General features: G+C 43.0%; 1 protein-coding gene across 1 annotated transcript in view; it reads left to right on the top strand.

Annotated features, from left to right (window-relative positions):
* The window catches only part of tio (zinc finger domain-containing protein tiptop), a 161,145-nt gene extending 157,745 nt beyond the window's left edge, over positions 1 to 3,400 (top strand). The window contains 2 exon segments of the mRNA XM_018512253.1: positions 27 to 2,695; positions 2,698 to 3,400. Of these exon segments, the coding sequence (XP_018367755.1) occupies positions 27 to 2,695; positions 2,698 to 2,845 (2,817 nt within the window). The 3' untranslated portion in view covers positions 2,846 to 3,400.
* The last annotated feature ends 12,629 nt before the right edge of the window (positions 3,401 to 16,029 follow it).

Raw genomic sequence — 16,029 nt, forward strand, 5'->3', positions numbered from 1 at the left:
TGAAGCCGCCGGCCGCGTTGGAAAAGCCGTATCAACCTAGCGAGGCTACAAAGGCGCTCGAAAAAATGAGCGAGCTGAGCAAGCTGGGCGGGGAGGATCTCTTCAGGTCGTCTTCCGGAGGTGGTGGTACAGTGACAGGTGCCAATGCGCCAGCGACGACGTCCAGCAGTCGTCATAGCGCTTGGCAATCTCACTGGTTGAATAAAGGTGCCGATCAAGCGAAGGATGTTCTAAAATGCGTGTGGTGCAAACAAAGTTTCCCGACTTTGGCCGCAATGACGACGCACATGAAGGAAGCGAAGCACTGCGGCGTGAACATGCCGGTACCACCGCCAGCACCAGGAATTCACTCACAGCAGACGACGATGCCTACCATACCACCGCCTCAACAACCACATCAACCGCAGACATCTACCGGTAATACTGGCAGCAACACTTCGGGTACACCTAGCAGCAAACAAAGTCCATCCGATTTGAATCTACTGATTAAGGAAACGATGCCACTGCCGCGGAAACTCGTGCGAGGTCAAGATGTCTGGTTAGGCAAGGGAGCTGAACAAACGCGACAGATTCTAAAGTGTATGTGGTGCGGACAGAGTTTCCGTTCGCTAGCCGAGATGACCTCGCATATGCAGCAAACGCAACATTATACGAACATCATCTCTCAAGAACAGATAATATCTTGGAAATCATCGGATGACAGCAAGGGTGGTAATTCTACCGGCGCTGGCGGAGGTAGCGGAAATGTCGCTGGTGGAGGTGGCACAGGGGTACAGCCGGGTGGAGGGTCCGGACCTCACAGCGGAAACAACGGTGGTCCCGGAGCAGGCGCCACAAGCAGTCACGTTAGCGCCGTGCTGACCTGTAAGGTTTGCGATCAAGCATTCAGCTCCTTGAAAGAGTTGAGCAACCACATGGTCAAGAATTCGCATTACAAGGAGCATATAATGCGGTCGATTACAGAAAGCGGTGGACGTCGGCGGCAAACGCGCGAGAAGCGGAAAAAGTCACTGCCCGTGAGAAAATTATTAGAGCTGGAACGCGCGCAAAATGAATTCAAGAATGGCGACGCTGCTGTGGGTTTGACTCATAGTCTCGGAAAGCATGCTGGGAGAATCACGTGCGAGAAATGTGGCGAGAAGATAGAGACCCCGCTTTTTGTCGAGCACATACGCCAGTGCATCGGCGCGGGCACGGTGGGTGCTAATCAGCGAAACTTTTTGAAGAACGCGCTCATGTCCAATCATTTGCCCGCGTTACCGCCAACCGAGAGCGGACGTAAGAGCGTCAACGAGGAAACGTCTTCGATATCATCGAGGCATCACCGGTCTCCATCTTCGGCCAGTGACGCGACCACGCCGGGAAAAGATACTCCTACACCAACTGCTAATGAAACTACCGCTCCGATGGGCACCTCACCGTCGGTTTTGAATGCAATAGAGAAGCTCATCGAGAAGAGTTTCGATTCTCGCGTGAGGCACGGTACGCCCGGCTTGCATCACGCTCAACCCGGCGCGCCAATGGGTACGAGCATTCTTAAGCGTTTGGGTATCGACGAGAGTGTAGATTACACAAAACCTCTGGTGGATCCGCAAACGATGAATCTGCTTCGATCTTATCAACAGCAACATCAGCAGCAACATTACAACGCCAATGCCGCGGCGAGAAGAGAGCGAAGCGGCAGCGAGTCTAGTTCGATATCAGAGCGAGGAAGCGGTAGGACGGATACTATGACACCGGAGAGACGCATGGACCTGACTAACACGAGTCATGAAAGACACTCGAGTTCTTTGCCTCATCATCATCGCGTCACTCCCGAGAAGCAAACCGCTTCGTTACCTAGTCGTCATCATCAAACCGCGGAAGAATCCGGAGACGAAGAGTCATCTACTGTGGTAGTGAAGAAAGAACCGAGGGACGAGGAAACAGAAGAACGAAGCGCGAACGAGGAGGAGCAACAACAGTCGCAATCGACGAGGGAAGTGTTCGTGAAGAAGGAGATAGTAGACGACTGCAGGGACGAGGAGGATCAGAGTTCCTACAATCACCGAAGAAGTAGCCTTCATGAGACGCCGGAAGATGGACGAGAGGTTCTATCACCTCGTATGAATCCACCTACGCCCCGACCGACCAGCCAAGTGGAACAGGTCGCGCGTAGTCCTTGTAGAAACAGCACGAGCAGTCCCACTAGCAGCGATCGGTCGGTCACGCCGCGAGGTACACCTGACACTAAGGCATCCAGCAGTCTCGGAGCGCTTTCCTCCATGTTCGACAGCTTGTCCGGCGGTGGTGGTGGTACTGGCAGCGGCAATAACGTCGACTCGCAAGGACGTAAAACAAGTAGCCATCCTCTCGCGGCATTGCAGAAATTATGCGATAAGACAGAAACGCGAGGTCCCGGTGCTAGCAGCACCTCGAGATCCGGAGGTAGTTCTGCAGCTAGTACCATCGGTTCAGGCAGCGGTAGTACGGTAGGGGTGTCCGGTCCAGGCCCCGGTCCAACACCAGGTGCCATCTTGGCTTTCAGCTGGGCATGCAACGATGCCGTGGTCACCGCGGATTCAATAATGAAGTGTGCATTCTGCGATACGCCTTTTATTTCGAAAGGTGCGTACAGGCATCACCTGTCCAAGATGCACTTTGTCAAAGATGGCGTCATCCCGGATCCATTGACCATCGGCAGATCAGCGGCAGAAAAACGTCGCAGCGCAACAAGTCGCCGCCGATTCCACAGGCAAACGGCAGCCCGTCGCAGTCAGCGGCCTCACCCCTCGAGGAGAGCCCACACTCCAAATTTCTCAAGTATACGGAGCTGGCAAAGCAATTGTCCAGCAAGTACGTATAGTCCGAGCCCCGTAAGTAGCGGTGCCACTTGTACATAAGTGTATCTATACTGTAACGACTGTAAAACTAGCGATGTGAAAATTTTCATCCCCTTTCCCCGCGAACACCGCTACGCCGAAAGACGTCGTCGTGCATCCGACGTCTTCGGATTTATGCTTAAAGAGGCTGTGTCGTGGCTATATCGATAATGGAAAAGAGGTCATATGAGAGCTCGTACAATTACAATAAAATAATTTCACATTATCATCTATACATTTGATACAAATCTTGTATCCTTATTGCTGTAAAACGAGATGAGTTGAATCATAATATATTTGTAGTTTTCTTGTAATTGGTATATATTTACAAATCAAGGACTGAAATTAATATAAATTTACTGAGCTTAGATTTTGATGCCATAAGAACGAAAGATGATTTCTGTGTTAAAAGCCTATTCTACGATGTGCTTTTTGCAATTTGTTTTCTATTTCTTGCTTTTTACATCTTGCCTTTTTTCCCTTTTACAATCGTTTTAACAATAATTGTATTTCTTGTTACTGTTTCTTATTTCTTCTGAAGTTCGTTAACTTTTATCCCGAGCGACAGAAAACAAAAAACCAGATGAGAAGCAAAAAGACAAGATATAAAAAATAACAAAAGAACAAGAAACAGAAAACAAAAAAACACATTGTAGAATAGGCTTAAGTGAATAGTATAAATATTTTTTTTTGCTTATAGCATTGAAATTTGAATTCATTGGAATTATATTTTTAATTATTATTACATATTTCTATATATTGAGCCTACATCTGCTTGTTCAACAAAAAATATAATTAATATTATATACAGTACATTGAGATAAATAATTACGACTCATTGCTATAAGAGTTAATTTTTAACTAGTAATATAAAAAAATCAACTGATGTGTGTGATTAAATTCATGTTATATATACATTACTATTTAAAAATTTGAAGCATCTTACAATCTTTAGATAAAATTATTATGTATATATAAAATACTATATATTATATATATAAAACATAACATACATATATTTTATAAATATAATTATATAAATATAAATCTAGAGTTTACCCATATTTTACAAATTCTCTTGCATTCCTTTTATTTTAAGTATTTCTTTCGAAACTTGAAATTTTTTACGAAAATATATTTTAAATTGTTATCCATATGATGAATTTTTTATTTAGTAATTTCTGTGTTAAAAAATGATATAATTTTCGAGAATTATTTTGTACTTCTGTTCTTGAAAACATAATCGATACAATTCGATACAATCTCTTTATAAAAAAATATACAAAAAAATCTATAGCTGAAATAAAATCAGCAAACCTAAAGTTGTTTTTCTGTGTAAGGCAATTTAATAAACTTTATTTTTTAACATTAAACATAAGTATAATTTTACTTTTGTTTTAATTTTAAACTTTATTTAAATGTCTTTATTTAAATGTTCATATATAAATTTCAATATTTTTAATAAAATTATTGTATTTATAAAGAAAATATAGTTTATTCCAAAAATTAATTGAATGAGATGCTTCATATTTTTAAGCGGTAATGTATCCAATATCATTTTTAACATTTTTTAAAATTATTTGTTCATCGCTTTTATTAATTAGAAAGTTATAAATACAAATAAAATAAACAAATTATTATATTGGAAGCCTATTTTAATTATTAGTTTTATAATACAACAAACAAAAGACAGAAATTGAAGTTGATGCTCCGAAGTGATGTGTTGAAAGATTTTACAAAACTTGTTAAGAATTAAGCCTCGTCACTGCGCTCTTTCAGCCTAAATGTGGATATCTCCGTCGAAAAGACTTCGCCGTTGCGACGATATTATTATAGTAAGAGATTTCGTTCATTCGCAGAATAAATGCAAACGCGACGCGACTCCCTTTCCGTTTTTGGCGATCGGTTTTAGTCTATCATCGAGGACGCATCTTATCATTCCTGGGTTGGTGGCACGAATAGCGTGCATCAGACCCTTCAAAAATTACATTGGAGAGAGGCCTCAAATTCCGTTTTATATACATCTCTTTCATTGTTTCTTTTATACTGATTCCTCTCTTCTTTTCCCATTTATTATATTTTTAGTCGTTACGAGAAGATTATGCTCTAGAGTAGACCTCCGTGCGCAATCATTTGGAATGTTTCCTTCTCGCTATAGAATCACGTGCAACATGGGAAACGTCACGAGAGAATTTTTCTGCTTTTCGCAGAATTTTTTTCTCGATTGCAATCGCTACGGGAATATAAATCAAAGGCAGGACGCGAATAACTTTGTTCAATCGACATTTCCCTGTCATTAAGACTTTCTCGCAGTACGTTTCGCCTTTCCGTTTTTTCGTATCACTTTCCTTCCATCGGTATCGAGAATTAACGAATTGTACCAGTGACTCTTACTTTCTTTCGTGCCCAAGAAACGTGAGAGGATGTGATGAAGATGTGGGTGTTGAACGAGCGTTAATTAAATTGTGATGCCACCATATCTCGCGGCACTGCTGAGTCACGGGGCTCGGCACGCGGCCAAGTTTGTGATTTTATAAATACTTAAGGACGTTTACGACGTGAGATGAGAAAGATCGCGACGAGACAAAGGAAACGGCAAAAATTGATTAGAGCAAAGAGAAATGGATAGATAGAGAAAGAAGAAGAAGAGAGAGAACGAGAAAAAGAGAAAGCTTACCTATCATCTGTCGTAAGATCGTCAGCATGTATACCTCTAGATCGTAAGGCCGTAGTTTATTAGCGCATAGGATAGGCTAGGGTTCGACCCTGTATAGGAATCTCTTTGTTGATACTTATTACTACGAAAACCAGGTGAGGTTGCTCGCAGGGACGGACAAGAGCCGCCTCGAAGAGCGTTACGACTGCTGCGAATCGAAGGTGTGGAGATTTACACGAGCGAGTGTAAAAGCGATAAAGGGGTGCGGAGACGCGGTGCAATAGCGAGGCTCGCGATTAATTGAATAAGTACACGCGAGTCGAATGCATGCGTGAAATAATGGAATGAGAGAACGAATGAATGAATGAGAGAGAGAGATTGAAAGAGAGAGAGAAAGAGAAAGAAAGAATGTGTGCAAGTAAAAAATGGTCGTTGAAGAATGCATATTTTCTCGACGTAAATGCGTACGTGTAGATCATTGTAAATTTTCTTTGTTCAAATAATATTTATTGCGTCGTGAGCGAGCCAACGCGTCATTTTACGTGTAAAATATTGTCATTATTATCACTCGAATTATCGCGACTACTGTGTATATTGATTACATAATTACGATTATTATATGGCGATGATGCGTGGCGTGTGATGAGTGCAGTGATAAATGCGGAGCATAGGGCGCGAGCGGATTAGATGGAAAGGCGAATATGACGATGATGAGAGTAACAGAGAACGAGAGACTGTGTGTGCGTATATGTACGTGTGCGTGTGTGTTTGTGCGCGTGCGTGTGTGCGTGCGTGTGTGTGTGTGTGTGTGTGTATGAATGTGTGCGTGTGTGTTTGTTTGCGTGTCGAGTGAAGGCAAGGGATAGAAAGATAGAGTGAAAGTCTGAGGACAAGAAAGAATGCTTCCGAGAGATTGAGAGACTAGAAGCAGGCCGGAAAAGATGGAGCAGCTGCGTGCGGCCCTCAACAACGAAGGCCGGAAAAGAACGGAACATAACTTGTATACGTATTTCTTGTAAACTCTAATTCTTCCATCGCGGACTTTAAAAGTATTTATCGACATAATAATAATATTAATATTATTATATTGTAATTATATACGACTGCTGAGAGTGTGATGAACGTAACACGAGACGATTACGTGGCTGCGACCAACACGACATACATGTACACCTATTTACACACACACACACACAACACGCGCGCACGCATACGTACACACGTGAAAACACGCGTACACTGTCGCAGTAACACTCGAGGAAAGGAACAGCCAGCCGTGCGAATGATACGCTCGAAACGTACCTACCTACTTACAAACACGCAACCACAAAGATATGCATCATGTATACGCGACTCTTGAAACCATTTTACCAGATTTGTCATTATTTAATTATTTCGGTTGTATTTTAAAATGCAATTAAAGCTCAAATAAATATATATGTTATAAACTAAGAATGTACGTTTGTCTCGTGTGTGTTTATTTCCTGCCTGTCGTCTAAAGATTGAGTAATAATAATTTACTAAGAACTCTCGACGTAAAATATTCAGCATAAACGATATCATATCTTTTCGAAAATATTTTATGGAGATAAGGTGTTATTAATTTTCCTATATAAATATTATAAATACATTTTTTTTTATTTCATCATATAGTCATTCATTTTAATTTATGCAATGCCTTTTTGTGGAAATTGCGAGGGAACGAGTCACAAATAGTAGACTCTCCCGGTTGATAACTCGAGGAAACAACTATTGAGAAGCGATCCGAGCAACTTGCAATCGACCGTCAAACATTTTACATATTTCAGGAAACCGGCGCCGTCGTGAATCTCCATTAATTCTTATTAATTTGAACGATGTACCTATATACGGCGTATGTAAACGTCAGGTAAGTGTCTATTTAAAATAATTTGTCACCATGGCGTGTCTTCACTCTTTAAGTAAGTGGTTGACGGTTCAACCATTAAGTGTTGAACTAATAACGCGTGCTATTTGCATTATCAACGCGATCGTTAAGCATGAAACTACTTTTCGTTTTCTTTCGATAGAATGCCTGAATTAATTAGAAATACTGGTATCCATCTGCGTTCGCTCCGTACGTGGCTTATCTCTTCTCTTTCTCGACGATATGGCACTCAAATTTACGTTTGTGAACGTCAAAGAATGAGAGAGAAAGAAAAAGAGGTGAAGAAGGAGGATAGGAGGAAAGAAGAAAGGAAGAAAAAGATGGAGTCCTTAATATAGCGGGCAAGTCCGGACTCCACGTACACGCTCGCTAATTCAGTGCCATACAATACCATATCGAATGTATCCGCATCAGTATCAAACTCACCCCCGCGTATGTTAGCCGCAAAGAATAGACATGGTCGGCGGATAAACTAGATAAACCGGTGACTCTGTATACCACATTACGAGCGCACGATTTCGCTTATCAGCCGGGAGACGTTTCGCGAGATATCATCTCCCTCAAGGCCGCCGCTCGCCTTCGGACCCTTCGTTGATTCCAACGAATTCCCCGATCATCCCACTCGCCCACCCCTCGTTTCCCTCGCGTCGACTCCTCCTCACCCACACTGGCTGGATTCGCGGGTCGTCTTTACTTCTTCCTCTTTTTTTTTTCGCCATTTGCGGTGCATAATGATGACTTCGAGTCGCCGGATGGTGGTCGCCCAGCCAGCAAATCACGGTGAAGGTCGGTCCGCTGAAGGAGCCGAAGGGAGACCGGCCACAGAGAGGGACACATCGCGAGAGAGAGAGAGACAGGGGCAAGGAAGTGGGAGGGAAGGAGGTGGGTAGAGGAGCCGTGTACAGAAACCGGTCGGCCACTACTCGTCCTCTTCATAAGAGATACGCCGCATGCCGCAGATACGCGGATACTTTTATTTTAACCGTAATGCGCTAATGAATTGATACAGCGCCGAGCGGTTGCCTCTCGTTCCCCGCGCGTCACCATTTTCTACTCCGCTCGGTTATTCTGCAAGGGAGGATCGCGGCGGCTGTGATGCCGTCGCGGGAACGATCTCTCCAAGAAACTCTGGATTCGACTAACGAACGATTAATATTGGAATGAAGCGATTCCCTAAGTGTGCAGCGCACATTTTCAGAGCGTTTATTGAATACGCCTAATGTAAACGGCGGCCTGACATAATTTTTCTGGTCGTAGGCCTTAAGATAAATTTTAATTATCTAATTTAATGCAGTACAATATATGTCTGTACGTATACATAAATATATGAATATGTCTAATATTAAAACATAATAGTAGTGAAAGAGAGAAGATAGAGCACAATTAGAGCATATATTAATCATAAAATAAAAATGTGAAAAATATCGAAATAATATTCTGATTTTCTCGAGCAAAAGATAAAAATTTTGAGTATGCAATAGTTTTATAATTTACGTTGGACGAACTGAAACGCACATAAAATCCAAGAAATACACGTGATGGGTGTAACCCATAAAATTGGACGTTTAATTTTACGAATCAGTAAAGTTTCATATTCTTATTTAACACACGAAACGTAATATTATACTTTGCAAATTGCCGTGAGTCATCAATGCTCGTAAAATCGGGTAAAAAGTTTGCGATTAAGGATCGACTTTGAAATACGTTCGTCCAAATTCGGAGGTAAGACCGTTCGCGGGCTCGATAGCGAAGGAAACCGTAAAGGAGGATTTGTGAAGGGCGAAAAAGGGAGCCGATGAGGCCAGTGAAATCCGAAAGGAGGGGCGGGCGCAAGACGGATGGGTAACGGTAACGATAAAGAATTTAAATCTTGCTCTATCTTAGCGAACGCCCAATAAATCCTCGATAAGACACGATTCCACGAGTTGGGCTATTAAAGCAACGGGCGCAAACGTCCGTTTGCCGGAAGTCGCCCGTTACGCATGGTCAACGGCGCGTAATTACTCAAGCATAATGATCGCGGATTCGCCGATCCGAAAGAAGGTAAACCGAATGATTTCGCACGAGCGCTAAAACGTTGCGCGCCCGATAATGCGCTTCCAGCGGAAAGAACGACGGTTATCGTCGTGCGCGCAATTGCGCGCGAAGATAGCCGCGATATATACTGTAACAAAAACCGTCGATCGAGCGTACACGCTCTTGGTAATCGCCAGTGCATTCAATTCGAATCGGTGCATCGCCTCTGATTTCCCTATCTAAATCGCCGGGTGCATCAGCCGGCGCATCAATTGGGCGACGTTATCGTAAACATAGAATGTACATATATGCCCGATCCGCGCTCGGATTCGATCGACCATTCGAATAATAATTACGAAGCGATCGACCTCTTCGGTTTCCAAAGCGGGTAGGGGAAGAGAGGGGGATAAGTCGACGATTCAGGACGAAAACGATCAAGCTCCGCGCGCATAAGACGAAGGAAAGGGGTGAAAAGAGGGACGAAGTGAAAGAGTGTAAGACAGAAAGACAGGAAGGAGAGAAGGAGGGTAGGAGGATAACTGATGAAGAAAGAGAGAGGGAGAGAGAGAGAGAGAGAGAGAGAGGAAAGGAGAAAAGAGGGCTTACGAACCTCACCTACCTATTGCCCGGGGCTGGTAATGAATTCGTCTAATGGGTCGTAAAGAATGCGATCTTATGGAGCGGAGAGGATAAAATAAAACATCGGAGAGGCTACCGATTCTCGAACGGCCCTTAAACTAACCCTCGTCTTAAAGAAACGAGCCCTCATTCCACTCAACGGTATTTAAACGCTACCGTCGATACACACATTTCCCGCGTTGATGAGGACCGCTGTAATGGAAAAGGAACTCTCACCGTTGACGAATGAAATCTCAGGGTGGAGCAACGTCGGTATACAGATTAATACGTAGAAAATGACAATATCACTTCAATCTTACAGTACAAATTGCGAAAATGCATGCTCTCGTTTTTATAATAGATTTCTCAGCATGAGTTATCGTAATAAACGGATACTAAAGATACACAACAAGTGATTTTCCCTTCGTGTAAAGATCTTAAGAACTTGCTATATATAAAATTATTCCGCGTGAGAATCGCTGTCGGATATCAGAAGACCGTTGACGATATCAAAATCGGTAATTCTTCGGCGATTGGATTACCGATGAACTCAGTCCCCTTCCTTCCTCTCTCGGCGTCTGGATTCATTCTTCTTCCTTTTACCGATATCCTCGACCATCCTCCGCTGCACGATCGCCCTTTCCGCTCGCCGTCTCATCCTCGTAGCGCAATCCGCGTCCGCGTAAGCGCAGTTCGTCTTGAACATGTCCCGACGTTTCTGTTCTTTATGTGCACCACGCCAAGAGCTATGGAGATCCCTAGTTACTATCTATACCGACGGTGTGACTTCTCTTTCCCTCACTCTCCCCTCTCTTCCGTGTTCACAAGTACCACTGCCGTTGCCGATTCTCGTGTCCCTTTCCGCCACCGATGGGTATATATGGGTACCGGATATCCATCGAAGTCCATGAGACCTCTCTTCGGCCTCCTACTCTGCACACACACATACATACATATACACTCGCGCAAACATACGCAAACTCTCTTTCTCTCTCTCTCTCTCTCTCTCTCTCTCTCTCTCTCTCTCTCTCTACTGTAGTCGACGGTCACTCCCTGAGCGCTCGCGATGTTCGAAAGCGAGAGCAGAGGCATTAGAGAGCCACCAAAAACCAGGAGAGATCCGACGATAGCCCAAGATTTGTAGCGGTCGCGGCCGGCCGATAACCAGCGCACTGGTTGTCCGTGTGCGAAGGACTGTTCGTTCCATACCCACTTCATGCCCGGCCACATCGATGACATCGAGGCTTAATCCTCGCCTAGTGGTCATCCTATAATACATAGTTATGTCGTAGGGGAATCGACGACTATCTACAGCCACTCGTGGCCCAGCTCGGATCTCCAAACCTGGCCCTTGTGCTGATGGTACGTTTTGCGCGAACGAGAACTATATTTTAAGAATAGGAAAAAATAGGAGGGGCAGAAAAAAATTGCAGAAGAATGATGTATATTTTTTATATATATTTTATACTTTTTCATTTTTTACTTAGTTAACTGAATTTGTCTATTTCTGTTCTGACTTTGAATAACAATTTTTCAGAATATTTGTATACTGCAATATTTTAATATTGTAAACAAGTGGATTCTATTATTTACGATATTTAAAAAAAAAATATAACATACTATTAACTTCGACTCGCAATAATAATAAGTACAAAAAATGACAAATGTGAGTCACACACGCGATTATCAGAGCGCAAAAATAGGAGTTCCTTTCCTCAGGATTGACAATGAGACGCATTTTTAAGACTTTGTAATTATTTGTAGATAGCTCAAAATATAAGTCAAAACGTTATAGTATATTATACGTATATAATCGAATCTCTTGTGTACTAAATTTATTTTTGCGCCTTGACAACTGCGTGTGATTCGTATTTGGCGGTTTTTTAAAAAATTATCAAATGTAATATTTATAAAATAAATATTTCATTACGTACAATGGAAATTTATAAGAGCATCATTGAACTCGTCTTTGTTCGTCCATATATCGAACAACACGTCGAAGTTAGCCACGTCGATGCTACAAAATTCATGGAAAGCGCTGGCTGCCGATCCGATTTCAAGAATGGCCGAGGGAAGAAGACCCAGGTGTTTTTTCGACGGGTACGTCTTTCGAGGTGGCTGCACGCAAGGATTTTAATCCTGTTACTACGTGACTCTGGCGGCGGATGATGAAGATGTCAGTTGGCCGAGAACGCGTGGGAGAGCCAGCTGGATATGCCGCGCCTGGCCGGTGGGTGTTCGCACTCTCGTCGTGCGTTCTGTTCACCAAGTTTCTACCCATCTTCTCACTCTTTCTTCTTCCCTGTCCTCTCTCTGCTGCTGTCCTTTTTCTCATTCTCCCTCCTCTCTCTCTCTCTCTCTCTCTCTCTCTCTCTCTCTCTCTCTCTCTCTCTTTCTCCCTCCCCTTCGTTTCTATCTCTCGGCTCTCTGCGTTTTTTTTTTGTTTCTTTGTTCCCCTTCATTCCCCCCTCCCTCGCCTCGTTCCAATTTAGTTTCGTAAGATACGCGCGATCTGTACATCTACTTTACGACGGTCGCACGTGCATACTAAGAGGGCCCCCGCAAAAAGAAGTTGCGCTTAAGGGTAAGGCGCGCCTGATCAGGTAAGCTACTATCTGAGTAAGACGCGACTGCCTCGTTACATTTGTTCTTCACTTTACACAGGCCCCGTGTACCGTGAACAACAGGCTTAAGTTCACGTCGCAATAATAAAAATTCCGCAACGACGCACACACCGCGGAATCGTGCGTGGCATTTGCATTTCAGATTAGCAGATTTTATGTCCCGACTGCTGGCGACTGCCACTTCGTCATATGTAGAATATGAGTCACGATCGATTGGCTGATTTGGTCTAAAATTTTGTCCTTGCTCTCGTGACAAATAAAATTGCAACGTTCAGTGTGCCGTTCGCGAGAACAATCCCGATTTGTACGAGTGGACGGAGACACGTGTTAAATATCGAAAGAAATTTATGATCGGACAAAATAAGAAATATATTACGTCATTTTTTGAAAGTAAAGAAAAAAATTAAACGAGGTATAGGAAGGAAGGTCTTTGTTTGAACCAAACCATAAAATCATTTTCGAATGATCGCGTCGATCAAAGAAAACAAAAATGTGAAAAACGAAAATTTCGTGGGCAGTGATTAACGATGCTTTACGCTTTACGCCTGTCGGTGCGTCGCTTCGTCAGATATTCGGGTTAGCATAACATCGTAAAATACCTCGACGTAAGCACAGCAACACCGCACGACGAGCACTTTGCGCGATATCCGCGTGAGTTACGCGCTTTCTACATCAACCGTGAGATCGAAAATCGCGGCGAAATCGTTGTAAATAAATAGCTAGCTGACGACCTCACAACTCCTCTTCGTTAAACATTTGCGTTGGCACAAGCGCAGAAATTCATCGCGAATGCCTCGTCGAACTTATAAGAAACGTGATAAAATAAACACGCGTGTAACAGAGAAGCAATACTGCGATTTCTAATCGCTATATACTAAATTTTATAGCACAACCATTAATGCTCTATTGTATATACTGCTTGTATAAACTGCTTTTCCTCGTGCCGTGTTTAATTATTAAAAGATTTTACTACGTAATGGTAAATTGATAAATTTATACGCAATGAATGCAAAAAGTATGGAGCACTCTTATAAAAAAAACCTTATACAAAATTATTATATTGTAGAAAATGAACATTAATTAGAAATTTATTCATAATGAGAACATAATACGATTTTTCATTTTTTCTTATTATAGAGATAACATATTTTGAATTTTATTACATCTTTTTAAGTAAAATAATTTTGAGGAATATGTAATTTACTTCATTCTTTGTGTTAATAGATTACTAATTAATGTTTACTCTCTAAAAGTATAGTTGTTTTTAGAAAATATTTTTTTTATACGGCGCATACTACTTGCATTCAATGTATATTGCAGATAATATAAAGATGAGATTATGTTAATCAACTGCTGAAAATATTGTCTTGTTGCAATATGTTTAGTCACGTATTCATGAACGTTGCTAATATAGTACAGAATAATTGCAATATAAGCAAAAGTTAACATGCTGAATATAAGAAATGAATGTAAGTGCGCATGTATATCGCATTTAAGATTAGTACTGTATGCAGCTGAAACTTGCGATGCTGTCGAAAGGACTACACCTTTCGCAGCATTTGTAAGAAAATCCATGACAAAAATTGCCGAGTGTATTAATTGCGCCGAGATATAATTTACATTCGCGCGAGTATTCGCGCAACGCGACTGAAAAGCCCCTTAAACCTGATCTGAAATTATTAAAGTGGTACATTAAATCTCACCTAAAGAAAGCAGAACTGGAATTAGACGTTTGCGGTGTGTGCGGAGGTGGACGATAAATACATCTCGATTCTTTTCGTCCCCTTACCTAACTGGGTACAAGTGCGCATAAAGTAGAGAGTTCGCGCAATCGATGACTCGTACTAACGATCTCCTTCTGGGGAAAGGGGAAAACGGGCCGTGGTCAAGATCCAACAGCGTCACGCACGCGGAGGAAGAGATCCAAATGGAAACGGAACGGGTTAAACAAAGACGTCATTGCCGTCAAACGGATGAAGTGCGATGCAGATCCGCCATTCGTTTTCGACGATCGGGGCTCGCCCTGGCAAGCGTATATCATCTGATTTATCTTTCTCTTTCTCTTCTCTCTCCCCTCTCTCTCTCTCTCTCTCTCTCTCGTCCAAGATCATAACAGATTTGATTCGAAAAGTACGCGATGGAAGATGCTGCGTTTCTTCCGGCACAGCTCCCACACGACGTAGAGGTCGCGGTACATCGAAACTGGTGCAATCTTACCACGAAGGTCGTCACGTTCGCGACGACCTCATTATAAGAGACTGTTCGTCGGCGGAATCTGATGGCGGGGCAGCGGGAGTCGCGCGCGGCCGGGCGAGGGGTTAGAAGGGGGTGAGAATCTGTCAGGGCTGCCGCACTCGGGCACAGATTTACAAGGCTGACGCTGTTTTACGACCCCACAAAGTGCCGCTCGCTCGCTGAGCACCCGCGCATTACACATAGTACGTTTCGTCCGTGTGTGTGTGTGTGTCACGCATATGCTGATATGCACGCGCGAGCGTTACACGAAGGGCACGTTCGCGTATTCGTACGAGTGCAGGCTTATAAACACGTCATTCTATCGCCTCGCCAACTCCATTATTCAGAACTTTACAATGCCGGCGCCGCTTCGCGTCTAATAAGGTTCGGCCGCGAATTACAGATTTTATCGGGCAATTTGCATCGGTTTCTTCTTCTTCTTCTTCGACGTTGGCAGACAAAAATGTATGGACGCGCTTCAAATGCATTTCTACGACTGAATTATAATCTAATACCATCTTTCTGGTTTATATAGCGTCCCCAAGACCTCTCTGTGTGAGCGAGGAAACTGAATCTGAAGAACACACCGTATTCTGGCTCGCTGCAATCGAAATTATAGATAGGCCGTGTCATACTCGAGCGCGCGTACGAATTATTCACGAGACAGAATTACGCGGGTTTGTTGTAAACAGTAATTTATATTTGCGAAAATAGATTTCGTGACGCTGTTTGTGAAATGGTAAGTTGCGATCCGGCGTAATAAATCGCGGGCGTTTAAACGCGACATATTTTGCGATTATTCGCAAATTCGTACGTCCATTGCGAATTGCGTATTGGCAAATTTATTTTATTATATGGACGCAGCTAAATGATAAGCCGAACATCCATTATAATGAGCCCGTTACCAGGCTCGCCTTTGACGTCAAATTTTTCACGAATTATCTTCCACCGTAGTCATCGTGACAAATAACACGGTTGATCGCGAAAGAGCTGCATGATTTACGGCCTGGGAGCACAGCGGCAATCTTTGTAGTCATCTGAAATAACATCTCGAAAGCAGCTTCTGATTACCGAGCATGTTTTATCGAGCTCTCTACTTACGAACTTAGGCGA

The sequence above is a fragment of the Trachymyrmex cornetzi genome, unplaced genomic scaffold (genome assembly GCF_001594075.2).
Source record: "Trachymyrmex cornetzi isolate Tcor2-1 unplaced genomic scaffold, Tcor1.1 scaffold4, whole genome shotgun sequence".
Classification (NCBI taxonomy): Eukaryota; Metazoa; Arthropoda; class Insecta; order Hymenoptera; family Formicidae; genus Trachymyrmex; species Trachymyrmex cornetzi.